We start from the raw sequence: 18,171 nt of genomic DNA, 5'->3' as shown, positions 1-18,171 counted from the left end.
AAGCAATACTTTCTACCCACTGCATAAAAATGTGTATTCAGTGTATGTTAATTTGTAGGCACTTCAAAAATGTTTGGACAACAAGAAGGTTACATGTACAAGAGTCTTCATTAAGTATATTACACTAACATGGGGGCTGAACAAAACACAAGGACTTTCAATTGTGTGGGGGGAAGATCAGACAATGATTATTGTACTGCACTGTATAAAATTTACATTACACATAACAGATTATTCATATGAATCAATAAGTGCAGATGGACTCTGAGGGAATAATTTAAAGTAAGGCATGCAAAATTCATTTCTATTGACATTTTTGTTGTTAATGGCACCCATGCTAAGAAAGTGAACATGCAGCAGTCAAGCTTCTTATATTTATAATGCCCTGTAACCTTTTTCTGACCTTTCTTTTCTCTAGGTCAATATCAGTCTAGGGCGCTGGCTGAGAGCATGCTTACTACCAGCGAGTTTTTAAAAGAGATCAGTTACGAACTCATTACTGGAAAAGTTAGTTTTCTGGCATCGCATTTCAAAAATACATCTTTGGGTGAGTAGATCCAAGATTCTGCCATTGCTTATGTGAATTCTAAACCTGACCATTGGGATCAGTGATGTAACTGGCCTGCCTGAATTACTTGCTTCATCACTAAACACAAAGCTGATTTCATGATGTCATGTGGTCTGCTGGAAGCCAACTTGTTAAAACTGTGGAACATATAGGTGGCTTGAGAAGGTTCCATGTTCAGTAAAAACATATGTGGAAGTTAAAACACAAAGGGATGCAACTTCTGATTTAAAAGTATTAATTTTTTTTCCTTCCAAAGCTTGCTTAATGTAATGATGGTTCCCCCTCCTGTTTTGCTGTCTACTTGTTTATCCCGTTGCTGTGGACAAACTATAGTTGAAGGGTCTTGTATATCTATCATGTTCGCATTATCATCCCACCCTGCCTCCCAGAAATTCATTATAGTGTACATGAGTCTCTGTTTCTTCAGATTATCCTCTCACTGATACTGTAAAGCAGATTATTGGGGGGGGGGGGGGGCACAAAGTCACATGGGGCTGCATGGCAAAGTGGGGATCTGAATCTGGGTTTCCTCACACCTAATCCAGTGCTCTACCCACTACCACACACTGCCTTTCTGGATGATGTGGCACTGGACTGTATCCACAGTAGCATATGTGTTTCAAACACTGAGCTCCAGTTTAAATTGCCACATGGAAAAAAAGGAAAGACCAGGCTATTCCAGTTATCTTCAGCCTAAAGAGGACCAGGGCAAAGACTGTTCTAGATGAATATTAAATATGGTATAATATCCTCGAAGCCATATTTTGAAGATTTGTGTTAATGTATTCTACCATTTCCGATACATTTTTATTTTAAAAGCATATTATTTACTAGGTGATGAATTAGACAAGTTGCTGGAGACAATGCAACAAAGAAGAGGAGATAATGTTGTAATCCCATTCAATGGTGATGTTAATGAGTGTATTTCATCTCAAGAAGCAGCTGACATGGTTTCCACTCAAGAACTAGGTAAACTTTGTCTTACTAGGATTGAAAGAAATTGGATGAAAGCCTTATTTCAACACGTTTAGGAAGCACAGAGTTATTGGAGCCTAGCGTACAAGTATCCTGCAACATGGGCCTCCCTTCCCCCCACTGCCAGGCCAGCCAGTGGAGCTCAAGAAGACCAGAGATTTGATTGCCACAGCTACACAGCTGTTGCCAGTACTCCTCCAGTACAGGAAGGGAGAAAGAAGTCAGTTCTGATATCTGGCTTCCAGACTCACATTAGGTCTGCCAAATCTCAGCTGGCTGTACTAGTGTGTGGGTTGGGGGATATGCAGGAATTCTGTGGATTGGGCCACTCCCAGTTCTTTCTTCCCTGTTTCTACTCCTAAGCAGGCCCTTTCTCTTGAGGAGGCTTTTACCCCAAAGGACTCCTTTGCTCCAGCTAATACTGTTGGCCTTCTTCCTGTCTCCTCCTCCTCCCTTGTTCTTGCAGGCCTGAATAGCTCTCTGGTGAGCTGCTGCCTTCCTTATGGGATGCAGTGCTCCACCCCTTCTCCTCAAAGGGTAGGGTGCCCCGGGGCTGTGACACCATGGAAATCGATGGATTTAGACAGGAGTGCATAGCATTGCACTGTCGGAGATGGAAGCTACTAATCCTGCATCTTTAGACTTTTTCTACTTCCTAGAAACTAAATTATGGCTTTGCTTTCTTTAAGATTTTGAAACTGAAACCTTCCAGATTTACCAACCACAGCTCACAGTTGCCAGAAAGCTCTTGTCACAGGTCTGTGCTATAGCAGATAGTGGCAACCAAAGCCTGGATCTGGGCCATTTCAGCAAAGTGGATTTCATTGTTGTAGTCCCTCGTTCAGAGGTGCTGGTTCAACAAACCATTCAACGGATTCGACAATCAGGTAAAAAAATGGGGAGGAGAGAATAGATAATGATTTTCAGCTGCACTCATGTGAACAAACATAGCAGTTGATCTGTGTATTCTCTGTTGTGTAACTGCTGTTGCATAACTGCACAATAAAAATTACAAATTTCGTACCAAGAAAATATTTTTTGTCTCGTATATATGATGAAAATTAGAAGGATTTGCACATATTTGCTTATATTTTCCAGAATTTTTAATGCTAGGGAGGGGCAGAAGCTATATAGGGAGTGTTACCTGCTTGTTTAAAATATTTATAATTTTAAAACTACTTTCTGTGAAAATATCATTGTGGCTCCTAACACTGAAGCCTGCACAGCTTCTCCCTTCGGGTTTTAAGATTTCCTCATACATTATCAAGGGTTTCTTAACAGACATGAGCATAATAAACTTGATTTAAAAAAAAAATGAAAGTTTCTCACCCTCCATTTCTTCCAACAGGTGTTCTTGTAGACTTGGGCCTTGAAGAAAATGGAGCAGCTTACCAAAAAGCTGAAAAATATGTGGTGCGGCTAGACAATGAGATTCAAACCAAGTTTGAAATTTTTATGAAGCGGGTGAAGCAGAATCCATATACTCTCTTTGTGCTTGTTCATGACAATGCTCATGTGGATTTAACAAGGTAATTTCTTCAAAACAAGGCAATAGAACACCTACTATTATATAATACAATTCCAGATTGTACACCCGGGCAAGATGCCACCCGACCTTACCAGCTGCAGCAACGCAAGCCCCTCCTGTCTCCTCCGTGAGCACAGTGGACAGCCAGGCCAACCTTCTTGTGTCACCAGTTAGGCCATCCTTTGTTGGGATGGCACCAGCCTGTTCTTGCTTGGTCAGGAGTAAGGGCAGCCTGGCAACCTCCCCCATCAAAGCCACAGTGCAACCAGGGCAGGCTTGTGGGGGATGGGGCAGCAAACAGGCTTGAAGGATGGCTCCAGAGAAGAAAAGCAACCTACCAGACATCTGGTGGAGGTAGGCTGTAAGCAGTGGGTGGGTCTGGTCTCCAGAGTAAGAGGTAGCCCTGCAGGCAGGTGGGAGGGAAAGGCATCTGGCCAGTGAGAGCTTTCCTCCAATCCCCAGGCCTTCCAGATCACATAGGTGGCATGGAAGTGGCCAAGAAGGCAAGGCATCCCTGTTAGAATCCAGAAGTAGGCCATTGTAGCTGATCCCGCTTAGAGCACTGGGAAGGAAAGGTCAGTAGAGAGGGGGAGGATCGTGGTGTTGCAGCCCCCTCCCCTCATCTGACTGAGGCCCTCTAGGGGTAGTTGCAGCAGATGGGCAAGTGGTGTGCCAGGGGCAGGAGGAGCCCCACACAGTCGCCTTAGTTTGTAGCAGCAAAATAAAATGGGAGTCCAGTAGCACTAAAAAAAAAAAACCCTATTCCACCATACATTTTTGTGAATCTGACAAAGTAAGCCCAAACTCAAGAAAACTATGCTGGGATACATTTTGTTAGTATTTGAGATGCCACTGGACTCTCTGCTGCTACTATGTTCTGTGTTTTCATTCAAATCTTAAGCAAAGAACAAGAACAAGATTTATACCCTGCCCTTCACTACCCAAAGGAGTCTCAGAGTGGCTTACAATCCCTTTCCCTTCCCCTCCCCACAACAGACACCCTCTGTGGTACGTGGGGGTGAGAGAGTTCTCTCAAGAACTGCCCTTGAGAGAACAGCTCTGAAAGAACTAATGATTGACCCAAGGTCCCACCAGCAGCTGCATGGGGAGGAGTGGGGAATCAACCCCAGTTCTCCCAGATTAGAGTCCGCACTCCTAATCACTACACCAAACAAGCGATGTCAAGCAGGTTCTGGTGAGGCAGCATACACATTTTCTAAATAAATATATAAAGTCTGACAGACTGCACCCTGAAAGATATTTCTGTAAACTTTAATATTTTGGATTAAATGTAAAAAAAAATATCATTTGCCTTGGAAGCATGGAAGCTTTACGCAGTATCCCCAATCCTCCATGTTTCCTGGTTAAGGGAAAAATGCTGTTCAAACAAATTACAATGATGATCTGACCCCAATGGTAACAAGAGAAAGAAATTTTACTTACAGAAATAGAAGCACATCTTACATGACATCCTTTAGTGAACAGACTAACTTCAAAAAGGTTAACTTGCTACAACTCCAAGACAGGTAAGAGAGAGAAGAAGAGAGGTCCTATAAAAGATAAAATAGAAGACAATCAACAGCCAAAGAACATCAACATCTAACCTATGCGAGGTTGGGGCCAACTGCCAATAGTACCCCAGTGAGAGAATTTTCTTAACCCTTTCCCTCCCTGATCCTCTTGCATGCAGAGTTACAATATCCAACATAATAAGCTTTGTGACCAAAAGTTAAGGAAGTGTACCTTTCCCTGTCACTGCAGCAGGATAACCCATATTTGCCAGACTTGTTGCTGTCATACAGCTGTTGAAGGAAAAGAGGACATCTTTGTTCAGTAGTAGGTAACTCTGTCTGAGATGCCTTTTGACTGTCTTTAAGTTGTGTGGTTTTTTGCCCTCTTGGGCAACATGCTAATGTACAGTATGTACTGAGTTATTTTGGTGGCCAGATGGTGGTGCATGGTCTTTTACTGCAGTGACCTAGAGGACTAAAAGCTAGTCTTCTGAACCCTTTTGTCCCACTAATGTAATGTTTCCAAGGGCCTGCCCAAGAATCATGTTTGTGAATCTACATGATTACCATATACCCATCAGTAGAATCATATCTACAGAATAAATAAGCTTACAAAATCAGTCACATAATGGCAAAAAGATGTTGCCTGTTGTATAATATTGTAGCTGACATGTTGTCTATAGGAAATGGGCAATTTCTTGGGCAAATTGAGCTCCTTTGTATTGGTTTCCATTTGGCCACTGATTTTAGAGACTTTCACTATTGCATTGATGTGCTTTGCTCACCTTGTGTGATTCAATGTCATCATTGACTGCTTTGACAGTCATAGACCTTGTAGCTCCAAGATGCTAGCAGTGGATGCCAAATATTCAGAGTTGACGAGGTGGTCTGATACTTAGCTCTTTTTAGCCTGGTATTGCTCCCCTGTGTAGCAAACATACTAATTTAACTAGACCACCTCAACTGTTTGGAAATGTGTGGAAGTAAGAGATGTGGTTATGGTCGCCTCATTCAGTATGTGGGAGGAGGCCATTAAGCAGCTCTGCATACAGCTAGTGCCACCAAGTGGCAAGCTTTGTTTGTTAAGCAGGCATCTCATGTCAAAGAGTCTGTGAACTCTCCTTTTGTGGTCGCGAAGAGTTGCACTCGACTGTGCGACTGAACAACAACAAACATTATTTGTAGACCCATGCAGGAGCATTTCCTGGACAAGGTTCTAGTCTCTGTTTTGGTCTTTTTGTTTTATCCAAATAATTTGAAGCAATCAATTTGATATGTTTTGGTCTGTTCCACTAGCGCGATCTCAAGCTCTTTATCTCATGGGGAGCCCAGCCATGGACTTGCTGATAGAGTAATTAATTGTAGAGAAGTTCTTGAAGCCTTCAACCTCCTTGTCCTTCAAGTGAGTTCTTTTCCATATGCTCTTCAAACTCTGCAGTCTAGAATCAGCTCTTCCAATGAGGTACACTGGATACAGTTTAGTAACATGGTAAGGGTCTAAATGTTATGATATAATATAAATGTTTACAGTGTTTGTTCCCATGAACATCTTTTGCTCTCCACCTCTGGTGCTATTGCTTTCCTAAGAAAAAAATTCCTCCCTCTTGATTAATGGTTTATGAACAAACTTGAAAAGGGTATCTGAGTAGGATGAAACTATACTTGCTACTCATCTTGTATATCAAAAATTACATTACCATGGTCACTAACCAGCCTACCAACTGCATCATCAAGCTCCAGAAATTGCTTAGTACTGGCGCTTTTGAAGAACTTCTCCCGCCAGGATGGATGGATAGGCTAAAATGGGGAGATCGCTATAAAACATAATTTCCTGTGTTCCTTCTAGGAAGAATCATCTCAAGTATAGAAATTTCAGTGTACTAAGAGTGTGACTGTGTTGAACATTACACAAATAAAAATGTGAGTCCAGTGGTACCTTTAATACCAACAGAATTTTATTCAAGGTACAAGCTTTCATGTGCATGCACACTTCTTCAGATACATTGAAATGGAAGTTACCGGTCCATACATATGGACAGAGGGTGAGCAGCAAATTAGCATGCAACATAATGAAGATGTTTAACAGATTCAAGAACCAGACAGGAATAACAAGCTTAGTTTATATGGTTACCATTTGTTTGGGTTTAATTCTGGGGGGGAACATAGTGAAGGAAATAAATATATTAAAATGGGAGACTGATGGGCAAATGTTTTATTGCAAAGGATCTTCAGGAACAGACTAGAAAGGAAAGTGCTGAGTTACAAGTTATTACAGCACTCAGAACACTGGAATCCACAGGACTTAACAGGGATATTGGTTTCTTATCACACTACATATGCTAACCTAATTCAGTCCTTACATCTGTATTCTCACCATTTCCCCAGAAGGACTATACATCCTCTTTATTTTATTTTATCTCTTATTTAGAATAGTAGATTGGAATAGTAGATTGTAATGTAATGAATAGTAGAATGTAATATAATTTGGAATGTTAGATTGGAATGTATTCTCTGGTCCTGGGACAGGGAAAATAACGCTACACAGCCAATCGACTCACCTCAAAGAAGAAGATGCTGTAAGATCACCTCCATGCTTGAGAGGAGACGGATGGAGTTTAATGGCAGAGTCTCAGTTAATTACTCTCAGCATTCCTCAATTAAGAAGGGTACATCTGCCTATCAATCTCCTACTTTGTTATATTTATTTCCTTCACTATGTTTCCCCCTGGAACTAACCCAAACAAATGGTAACCATATAAACTAAGCTTGTTATTCCTGTTTGGTCCTTGAATCTGTTAAACATCTTCATTATGTTGTATGCTAGTTTGCTGCTCACCCTCTGTCCATATGTATGGACTGGTAACTTCCATTTCAATGTATCTGAAGAAGTGTGCATGCACTCGAAAGCTTGTACCTTGAATAAAACTTTGTTGGTATTAAAGGTGCCACTGGACTCAGACTTTATTCTGCTGCTTCAGACCAGCACGACTACACACCTGAATCTATTACACAAATGTTTTTAGTATCTTGTGTATGATGGAAGAAGTCATTTTAAAGATGTATGACAATACTGGGGTGTGTTATTGGAGGAGGAAAGAACTTGCTAACATGCAGAAAGAAAAGTAAACATTTGTAAATTTCATTTTGCTTCAATCTCTGCTTGAAATAGGAGGACTTAGGCCGAGATGAGAAACTGTATTTTGGCTTGAGCGAATATGGCAAATCTTTGCAGTGGGGAATAACAAGCCCTCTTCTGAGATGTGATGAAACCTTTGAAAAAATGGTCCATACGCTCTTAGAGAGGTAAATGTTTTTGGAATAGTATTTAGCCATGATTATGGAAATGGGTTTTGCATTTGTGCTGTCATTATATAGGTATAGAAATCTCGTGTAGAATCTTTTGGATGTTCCCAAATCCCCAAAGTGGCAGCTGTTTGTTTTGCCACAGAAAAGGTACTCCTTGTACTTGCAGAAATATACACAATGGTTCAGTGGTACTTGCATTAGGTTTTATTTTTATGGCAAGATCTTGTTATCTGGCATCCTTCGTGCAACAGTTCAATGTATCAGGAATTGTATTTATTATTGTTGTTCTTATTGTTGTTCTCATTGATGTTATATTTCAAACCATTTTTGTTTGTTTGTTTTGTCTTTATTTTTTATTGCTTTTCTACAAACACTATAGGAAAGGGGAGACAGGGGGATTTCTAGGACTAATAAATAAAACGACGAAATAAAGCAAGGATCATAAACATACAAACATAATCATTTGTCATCCCTACATTTAGATATAAAAAAAAGAAAGTAAGGAGTGTTACTGTTTTTCTTATCATAATAAAGCTGTTTTAAGCCTATTTGGGAGTACATTATAGCCTATTTCAAACCATTTTTGAATATTGCTTGATAATTTACAAAACCACAAGTTATGCTGCAGTATGAGGGAAGGCAACCATGGCTATTGAGAGCCACCATGGTCCTCCAGACAAAGACTCCATCTGGGCCAGGCCTGTAGCCATGAGGGGGCTGGGAAGGATGACTCCTCCTCCTGAATGTGTCCTTCCCCCTCAGGCATGCCTGGCCGGAGGGGGGGGGGTCCGGAGGAGGTCTTCCCAGCCGTGCGTCTGTTTGCATTCTGCTGCTGCCTCACCCACGTGCCCCTTGTGTGGCTTGTCCTGGCCGGCCAGGAGGAGCTCTCAGCTGGAGTAGGGGGCAGTGCAAGTGGAGGGCAGGCAGTGGCTCCAGTCTCTTTTGTGTAATCTGAGCCGGTTGGGGGGGGATGGTGTGATGCAGAGGTGGGGGGTCCTGTCATAAATCGTTCCGGTGTGAATTGCTGGCTGAGGTACTGAGCCTCTGACTCCCCACACTGGGAAGCAACAGCCAGGGAAGGCTTCAACCCCCTGGAGTGGGTCAGCCACCATAAGAGACAGGAGTCCAGGGAAGGTGGACCCGCACATGTCTGATCTAGCAGGGCTCTTCTCCTGTTCTTGTGAGAGACTGGGGGGTGGACCATGGAGAGAAGGGAGGTCAGAGTGATGAGTGCTTCTTCAGGCTGGGATAATGGAGGGAGAGGCAGCCCTCTGGGTGCAGGAGTCCCCTTTGCCATCTGCTTTGGGGGACTTTTTGCTAGAAACAGAGCACCTGAGTTGATGCCATGAAACCGCCACTGGGTGTAGCCATGATAGCCTTTCCGAAGGAGGCAGGAGGGTTCTCTCCATTTCGAAAACAGCTGTGGGGAGACAGTGTGCTGGTCAGGTGAGTTCTCAGCTTGGGCCCAACCTTGGCAACACAAGCTGTGGCTCAGCTGTACAAGAATACTCTGCCAGGAGGGCAGCCCTTTAGCCGGTGGAGCCAAGGGGCAGCTTGGGGGCCTGAGTGGGAAATTGGCCAGATGCCTGTGGCTGGGCACCGCTTCCGACAATGGTGGCTCAGCAGGGGGGGAGAGACTAAAGGGAGTGGGGAACTGAGTGGGCCTTGCTCTCCTCTTCATCCCACCGGGGCCATGATCCCCCCTCTTCACTCCCCTGTTTTCTTCAGGGGGACTGATACCTGTAGTCAGGAGATAATAATAATTCTGGGAGATCTCCAGGCTCCACCTGGAAATTGGCAAGTCTAGTTCTGGTCATTGTGCTGCTGTCCCCTTGTTGCCCCCTTAACAAGAAATTTCTGGCTATGGGCCTGATGGGCCCCGCAGATGACCCTGATACTGAGAACAGAGTAATATTTTTTTCAGTAGGGAAGATACAGTAAAGGAAAAACGACAGGTGTATTAAATAATGGATTTTACTTAATTTATGATTTACAGTGTGCAGATTGCAATAGGAAATGGTGCAAAAAATGAGCAAGTGGAATCAGAAAGACTCCACAGCCAGAGGATCTAACCAGAATGCTGAAGTGCACTATAAATGAAATACAGATGAGACAAAGATTTGCTGGGAATAAGCCCCTTCAATGAAGTGAGACATCAGTCTCTCTCAAAAAGCATCCAACTGGTAAAATACCTTAAAATATTTCTGCTCACCCAAAACCAAAAAGCAAGCTTACACAATGTAAAGATGCTTAATGAGGAAGAACATTTAGGGAAATGTGTGAAGTTGGTTGTATCCTCCATGGAAAGGAGGCCTGTTAGCTGAGTCTCCAGTTGATGATGATACTTTTTATGATGGCAACAGATTTCCTGTTGGTTTTGCCCCCAACAGACCATACCTACCTCCTCTAGAATCTGCATCTACTACTGTCAGCCTTCACAACTACTTGTTCAGTTTGTGCCAAGATTTCCCTAGGGCTTAGCCCAAAAGTTTGTTTTCAGCACAAGCTGAGTCCTGGAAGAAAAATACTTCTCAGCATACCTTCCCCATAGCACTGGGAAACTGTGGTCTCCTTCTTCCATGTATTTTAATAATTCAGTAATATACTTAAAAGGAGCTGCGGTGGCTCAAGTGGTTAAGACGCTGAACTGCAGGATGTGGAAGGTCAGTAGTTCAGCAGTTCGAGATCTGAGTGTGCCTCATGACGGAGTGAGCTCCCATCTCTAGTTCCAGCTCCTGCCAACCTAGCAGTTCGAAAGCAAGAAATTGCAAGTAGATAAATAGGGACAACTTTGGTGGGAAGGTAACAGCGTTCCGTGCGCCTTGGCGTTTAGTCATGCCGGCCACATGACCATGGAAACGTCTTCGGACAGCGCTGGCTCTTCGGCTTTGAAACGGAGATGAGCACCGCAACCCTTGAGTCGGACTCGACTGGCTTTCGAGCAAGGGAACCTTTACCTTTACCTTAATATACTTAAAGATGTAGAGGAAGCAGTGGAATTACTTAATTATATTTTAAAATCCCTCTGTAAAAATAAGGATAAGATAGCTACATACATAGGGATAAAATCTTTCATAAGAATAAAATCAGAGGCTTTGTTGGATCAAGCCAAAGTACTCTCCAGTCTAACATCTTATTTTCCACACTTGCCAGCCAGATGCTTCTGGTAATCCCACCAGCAGGAAATAAAGGCAACAGCCACCCTCTTATATTTCCCCCTAACAACTGCCATTCAGACATTTAATCCCTATGAACATGGAGGTTCTATTTAGCCATCATAGCTAGTGGCCACTGATAGACCTGTCCACTGGCATGTATCTGTGTAATCCACGTTTAAAGTTTTCTGGATGTCACCTCTTATAGTAGTTTATTCAGTAAATTAATTATGGAGCAAATGAAGTAGTGTTTCCTTTTATCTGTCCTGCTCTTGCCTCCAGTCAAGTTTACTGTTTGTGAACTCTGGCAGTGAGGCAGCAAAACATTCTCAGTCTGCATTTTCTTCACATAATTCATTTGTTTGTAAGAATCCATATTTATGCCATGGAGTCCGCAGTGGCTCAGAGGTTAAGATGCTGAGCTGCAGACCGGAAGGTCTGTAGTCCGGCAGTTCGTGACCCGAGTGCTACATGACAGAGTGAACTCCCATCTCTGGCCCCCGCTCCTGCCAACCTAGCAGTTCGAAAGCAAGAAATTGCAAGTAGATAAATAGGTACCATTTTGGTGGGAAGGTAACAGCGCTCTGTGCACCTCGGTGTTTAGTCATGCCGGCCACATGACCATGGAGAAGACTTTGGACAGCACTGGCTCTTCGGCTTGGAAATGGAGATGAGCACCGCCCCTAGAGTTGGATTTGACTGGCTTTCAAGCAAGGGAAAACTTTTTTATATTTATATAATTTATTTATCTATATCAGGCCCATAGGCACAAGGGGGCTCACAAGGGCGACATCCCCTCCTGAATGTGCCTGCCTCCGTCCTCATCCATGCCTTTGGGGGGGGGTTTGGTATTTTTTAATATGTGTGCATGTGAGTTTGTGTGCACCTGGAAGTCATGGTGACCTCTGGTGACTGACCCCTCCTGGGGGGCCTGGAGAATATTCAGAGAGGCGGCTGAATAAAGCCTGCCCCTGCCCTCCTGCCTCTGGTATTTCAAGGAGGTCTCCCATCCAGTTAGTTGCCGGAGTCAACCTTGCTTAGCTTCCGAGATCTGACAAGATCAGACTTGCCTGGGTTATCCAGGTCAGGGCATTTGTGCCTTTTGCTTCCCAGAGAGACACGAGCCAAGTCAGAGACTCGTGAGCACAGGGGGAAGCAGGGGAGGTAGGCTGGAGACAGGCGCAGCCACCGTGGAGACACAAAGCCTGGCTGGGGTCACACACACCGTGGCCGAAGCGATGGAGTGAGCGCCCCTGGAGAGGACACAGCTCCAGCCACGATGGGGCCCTTTCTCACTGAGGTGAGCAGTGAAGGTGGGCCCAAGCTGGTTTCCTCAGGCGTCAGCCCCCAGCAGAGGGCAAGTGGTCTGCCGTGGAGTGCACTCCACATGGGAGCTGCTTCCCGGACGCTCAGAGCAGGGATGGGACGCACATGCAGGGATGGGATCCCCTCTTCTCCTCCTCTGTCTCTCTCCTGCCAAATGAGGTAGGCGTCCACTGGGAGATAGGGATATTTGGTTTTAAACAAAATGGATTATCAGAACACAGTTTGAGTCCAGTGGCTCCTTTAAAACTAACAAAATTTTATTCAAGGTATAAGCTTTCATGTGCAAGCACACTTCTTCACATTCAGTGAAACAGAATTTCCTTAACCATTACATATAGAAAAGGTGGCGGTTAGTTAGTTGCCTGGAAGGGCCAATTAGAAACAGAAACAAGTCTGCCTGAGATCACCATTATTATTTATTATGGCAATGGAAACCAGACAAGATAATAGGATTACTGGAATAAAGGATGGTAAGGAAGAATACAAGATGAATGACTATTAATACAAGATTAATATATATATTAACACAAAGCATAATGCCTTCAGTCACGAAGTTGCATTTACAAAAGGCCAAAAAATGTCTCACCGATGTAATAATAATAAAAAACATTTGCTTCAACAGTGTTGAAAATGTAACTAAGTCAGTTCTAATTATTGAGTGGAAGTAGCTTTAACTACAGATCTCAGACTTCATATATCCTTTAACTAAATATAAAACAAGATCTGTTAAAAACCACAAACACAATTTAAAATCACATTCTTAAGCCACAGTATTGTTTGTGTGTGTTGTTCAACCCAGAAGGGCATTCACTATTCTACATATTTATAACCACTAATACAGATTTATAAAATCAGTTTACATGTAAAGGATGGATGGAGGGAAAAATCACCCTTTCAGTACGTGGATAGTGGGGAAAATAGTAACTTGGGAATTAATAACTTGACTGTTTATAATATTAGCAGACCATTGCTGTTTATAATATTTTTCTATTCAAAATATTAACAGAGATTTGCTATTCTACTATCAAATACGTTTTAACTTCCCAGCTAGGGTAAGGATGAGAAGGAATGAGATTCAAACTTGAAAATAAGGGTAGGGGAGTGTCTTGCCTTGCTCCAGTGCTGGATTGGTCAATATGTTTAGCAGCATATCAGGGGTCATTTCGTAGAAAAAGAGCTAGGGGAACTCATTAGCATAACTCATTAGCATATGCCACACCCCCTGACATCAGGGGCCCGGCGGTGGACCTGCAAGGCCAGCGGGAGTGCGAGGAAGCCCCGCCAAGGCCCTCCCTGGCCCCAGGCAGGCAGGGGTGGGGAGAGGTGGGGAGGAAGCAACTTACCCTCCTTCTTCTCCTGCCTCCTCCTGGCTGAATGAGGACTGGAAGCGGGGCGGCCGGAAGCAGGGGGCGGGGCTTCGTCATGTGCCCCGCCCACTGCACCTCACCCGGGGGAACTGTGTTCCCCCGCGTTCCCCCCCGAAATGACCTCTGCAGCATATCAGTATAAGTGTTTGCCTCAGCCTTGCTATAGTGAAGTATCCCGCCTCTGATTACTTCCAAGTTGGTTATCTGCCTCAGCATTCATTCTGCTGGGAAGTGGGGCTTCCCCCTGTTTCTCCACTGCATCATGGAGGCTTGGCATCCCTGTGTACCAACCCAGATATGAGAACTGAAATGTTTACAGTGGCAGCGTGGATACAAGTCTTTGCAAATGTTGTCTTTGCGCCCAGTGAATACTATGCCAGCAGGGTGAATTCGGGCAGCCGGTTCTCAACAATGGTCACTGACCTAGCTGTGCTCCCTATAGGCATAGCGTGCTTCATGCTGTGTCTCAGGAAGTCGTCACTGACCTAGCTCTGCTCCCTATTGGCATAGCGTGCTTCATGCTGTGTCTCAGTGGCAGGTAACCTGGCAGTAGCCATTTACCTTATAGCTGCAGTCAGCATGTGATGAAAAGAGTGCAGTAATTCACCTTTCCTGTCTCCCAGTTAGTATTTTAAACTTGCTGTCCTACAGTTTGTCTACACTGGGGCTATATATGCCAGTGATTTCTAAGGTGCAGCTGTGTTTCTTTTAGCCATGGAGACCTAAATGTATGCCAACGCAATGCTTATATAATGAATCATATAAATCAAAACAAGAACATGTTGGAAACCCTGAATTATGCAGTGCGTAAGCCCTCTTTCCTTTTTTATTGCCTGGTTAGACCTGATTTCAGGCCTATTTATGCTGACTAAAACACAGCTGTATTCCTTTCAAGGTACCCCAGGCTGCACAGCATGGTGATTCGCTGCTATCTGCTTATTCAGCAGTATTTGGAAGCCTTGATGGCTCTCACTACCATGGCCTCACTAAGAGACCACAGCACACCTGAGACACTCAGCATAATGGATGACATCATCACTTCACCTGGCAAGGATAAGAGTGGTCGTGGTCACATGCTTGTCATCAGGATTCCCTCAGTGCAGCTGGCAATGCTGGCCAAAGAGAGGCTGCAAGAAGCGCGAGATAAACTAGGCCTGCAGTATCGTTTTGAGATCATCCTGGGCAACCCAGCTTCAGAACTTGCCGTTGCCAAGCACTTTGTGAAACGATTAAAGGTGAGCATCAAAGAATGTTGTGAATTTTCGTGCAAGTGTACAGCTGTACGTTCATAGGCTTGTGTACTACATTCACTCAGTGAAGGGTTATAGTAAATAGAATGGAAAACACTCCATACACTTTCTTATAGTGTTACTTGGAGTGCTATGGCAGTGTATGGAAAATTATAATTATTATTGTTTGCACAATAACAAGTTTACAGTTTAAGAAACATTTGTTGCCCGGTAATTTCTGCAAGACTTTCTACACCTTTGCTGGAACAGCTGAACCCATCTCCAAAACTGTCCTCACTTACAAACTTCTAGGCATTTTGCTATGGTAGTATATCGAAAAACATATCGGGTTGGATCCCATCTATTATTATTTTTTTTGCACAAACACAACTTCCCTGCCTCCATATTCTCACTGCGGCCTGAAATGCCCCTTATGCTGATTCTAGGAGCAGAGGAGCCCAGAAGCAGCATGAGGGAGGAGTTGAAGAAGAAGGGGAAACATAATCGGCAAAACCCACTTTTGCACATGTGGTCTTTTTGCACAAGACACTTGGACCAGATTCCTTTTTTCCTTTGGGCTCTGCACAGCATAGTGTAAGATCAAGTAATACACAAGCTAGTTATGGTGATGATATGAAGGCAGAGAGGCAACATTAAATAAAATCTTATAATAAAAGAATAAAATAAAATTCATGATTACAGACCCTGATTTTCCTAGTCATTTAGAAGACAACCACAACATTTGAGTATTAACTGAAATTCGTGAGAATCAAGTGACAAAGCTTAAATAAATCTCAGTACACTGATGAGGAGTAAGATACTGGTGCAATGTGTCCTCTGTAGGATCAGGCTCCTATTACAATATTGCATATAAAATGAGCCCTGCAAGATTAGAGCAGAGGCCCATCTAGTCTAGCATCCTGCAACTGCTGACCAAGTGCCACAGTTTGCAGAGGCCAAGCCTTCCCCTGCTCCTGCTTTCTCCCCAGCGAATGCATTCAAAGCCTTCTAAGGTAGTGGCCATCGCTATATAATGCAACAGGGAGTTCCACAGATTAATGATCCTTGTGTTTGACTTTCTGTCCAGGATAAATAATAGCATGAAACAATGTTGGAAAACAGTTTTCTCTTGAGGAAAAACACTGTATTCACTGTTCATGATATAAACAGGGTAGCTAGGATGGCAATAGGAGGGGGAAGATTTATACCCCACCCTTCACTTGGCGTCTCAGAGCGGCTTACAATCATTTTCCCTTCCTCTCCCCACAACAGAAACCATGTGAGGTAGGTAGGGCTGAGAGAGCTCTGAGAGAACTGTGACTGACCCAAGGTCACCCAGCTGGCTGCATGTGGAGAAGTGGGGAATCAAACCCAGTTCTCCAGATTAGAGTCCACCACTCTTAACCGCTACACCAAACTGGCTCAAACTGGGAAACAAATTGTATCTGAGGTTTGCTATGATTACTCAAGCCCAAAACTCTGTTTTCAGTGTTCTCATTGATGGTCAAAACTGCTTTTTCAGTAATCCAATGTTACATAAATTCCCATCAGTATTTTGTTTCACACATCTGAGTTGATCCTATAGAGAAGGATGAGAGAAGCTTTTTCTCTTCTTTCGAAAGGACTGTGTGAGTTTATCCTACAGGCTTGGTGCAACTTGTATTACTTTCAAATGTATGCTGCACTGAAGGTACAGGAAGCCATAGGCAGATTGAGTAATGAAAGGAAGCATGAGTGGTGAAGGGAAGCAGATCTTTAATAGATTTCTTCTCCCAATCCTGGGAGAGGAATTAGTCATAGGTCTTTTCACAGTGGAAATTTCTGAAAAGCAGGGCAGCATATTGACTCATTGATCCACTGTTAAGTGTTCCATTTTCAAACTATTTCTTTTGCCTCAAAAGGAATGACTCATAATACACGGCATCTGTCTGAGGTGGCGAGAGAGAAAATGGCAGATGGAGAGGAGCAAAGAGCTAAGAGGAAACAGTTCCTCTGGTTTGTACATCCATATTTCAGGGAGCTTTTGTTAATGTGTTTGAAAGAGGAAATTATTACCTCATATTACTTCTACTTCTGATTGTAAAATAGCGCTTTATATTAGTCACGTTCCCAGGTCTTTGGTGCTCCTTTTTTAAAAAAATAAATAAAATGTGCATTCTCCTCTTAGTTCAGATGACCATTTTACAGTTTGTGCTTCAGCTACAATTGTCAGCTGTTACAGGGCTTTGGGTCCATTAAAGTCCCTGAGGTGAGAAGGCTTTACATGGGCTCACCATCCCTCTGCTTGTGCTACCTACTGCAGTCTGCCCAGCCCTTATTTTTCTTTTTAGTACGTGCTACTTCTTGTGTAGACCCAATCAGGGAGGGGAGTGGGGGAATGGATGACAACTCACAGGGTGCCAGGAGATCCCAGTGATTGGGGGCAGGGAGAGGTATGGCAGTGGGAGAAGGTCTTGGAAGGGAAGGAGGCGGAGATATGGAGATGCTCGATCTGCTCCCAACCTTCATCCCATCCCGAGATACGTGGGTGTGAAGGCTAGGAATGTTTACCCCCCCTTCATCACTGGTGTTGTGCAATACCAAGTCCATTAATAATAAGACCAAGACACTATCTAGCACAGCAGAATATGGACCTGGCTTGCATGACCGAGACCTGGGTGAGGGATGGCGAGACTATCACCCTGCAAGAACTGACCCTTCCAGGTTTCTTGGTCCTTCACCAGTCACAAACTCAGGGGCAGGGGGTAGGGTTGCCTTACTCATCCGGGAGGGTTTCTCCTTCAGGCCACTCCCCATGCCAAAGATTGCAGGTATTGATCGTGTTGGCTTGGTGTGGGATGCTGAGGAGAGCCTGGCTGGCTGCTTGGTGTACTGACCACCTAGCACACCGGCAGACAGCCTGCCGAGCCTGTTGGACGTGGTGGCTCAGCGGGCCTTGGAGTTCCCAAGGTTATTGCTTCTTGGGGACTTCATGCAGATGGAGCCACTGCCACCAATCAGGCTTTGGACCTAGTGTCTTCCATGGCAGCGCTGGGGCATTCCCAAGTTGTATCAGGTGCCACACATCAAGCAGGCCAGACCCCAGATCCGATCTTTGGCATGAGGATGAATCTGGCCTCGAGGGAAGAGATGCCATGGTCTTGAAGGCCCGGCTGGGTGTCTCAGCCCCCCCCCCCCCGGATGGGGGGGGGGCGGATTTTTGCGTG

General features: G+C 44.0%; 1 protein-coding gene across 1 annotated transcript in view; it reads left to right on the top strand.

The window, feature by feature from the left end:
• Nucleotides 1-18,171, top strand: part of GREB1L (growth regulation by estrogen in breast cancer-like) — a 121,888-nt gene that overhangs the window by 54,113 nt on the left and 49,604 nt on the right. Inside the window, exons 12-18 of the mRNA XM_015423303.1 lie at nt 419-547; nt 1,403-1,537; nt 2,233-2,430; nt 2,892-3,072; nt 5,879-6,071; nt 7,752-7,885; nt 14,632-14,971. Of these exons, the coding sequence (XP_015278789.1) occupies nt 419-547; nt 1,403-1,537; nt 2,233-2,430; nt 2,892-3,072; nt 5,879-6,071; nt 7,752-7,885; nt 14,632-14,971 (1,310 nt within the window). The remainder of the gene's footprint in view (nt 1-418; nt 548-1,402; nt 1,538-2,232; nt 2,431-2,891; nt 3,073-5,878; nt 6,072-7,751; nt 7,886-14,631; nt 14,972-18,171) is intronic.

Source organism: Gekko japonicus, unplaced genomic scaffold, assembly GCF_001447785.1.
Source record: "Gekko japonicus isolate JY-2015 unplaced genomic scaffold, Gekko_japonicus_V1.1 scaffold1146, whole genome shotgun sequence".
NCBI lineage: Eukaryota > Metazoa > Chordata > Lepidosauria > Squamata > Gekkonidae > Gekko > Gekko japonicus.
Note: the sequence above shows the minus strand (reverse complement) of the source record. Positions and strands in the feature narration are given on the sequence as shown.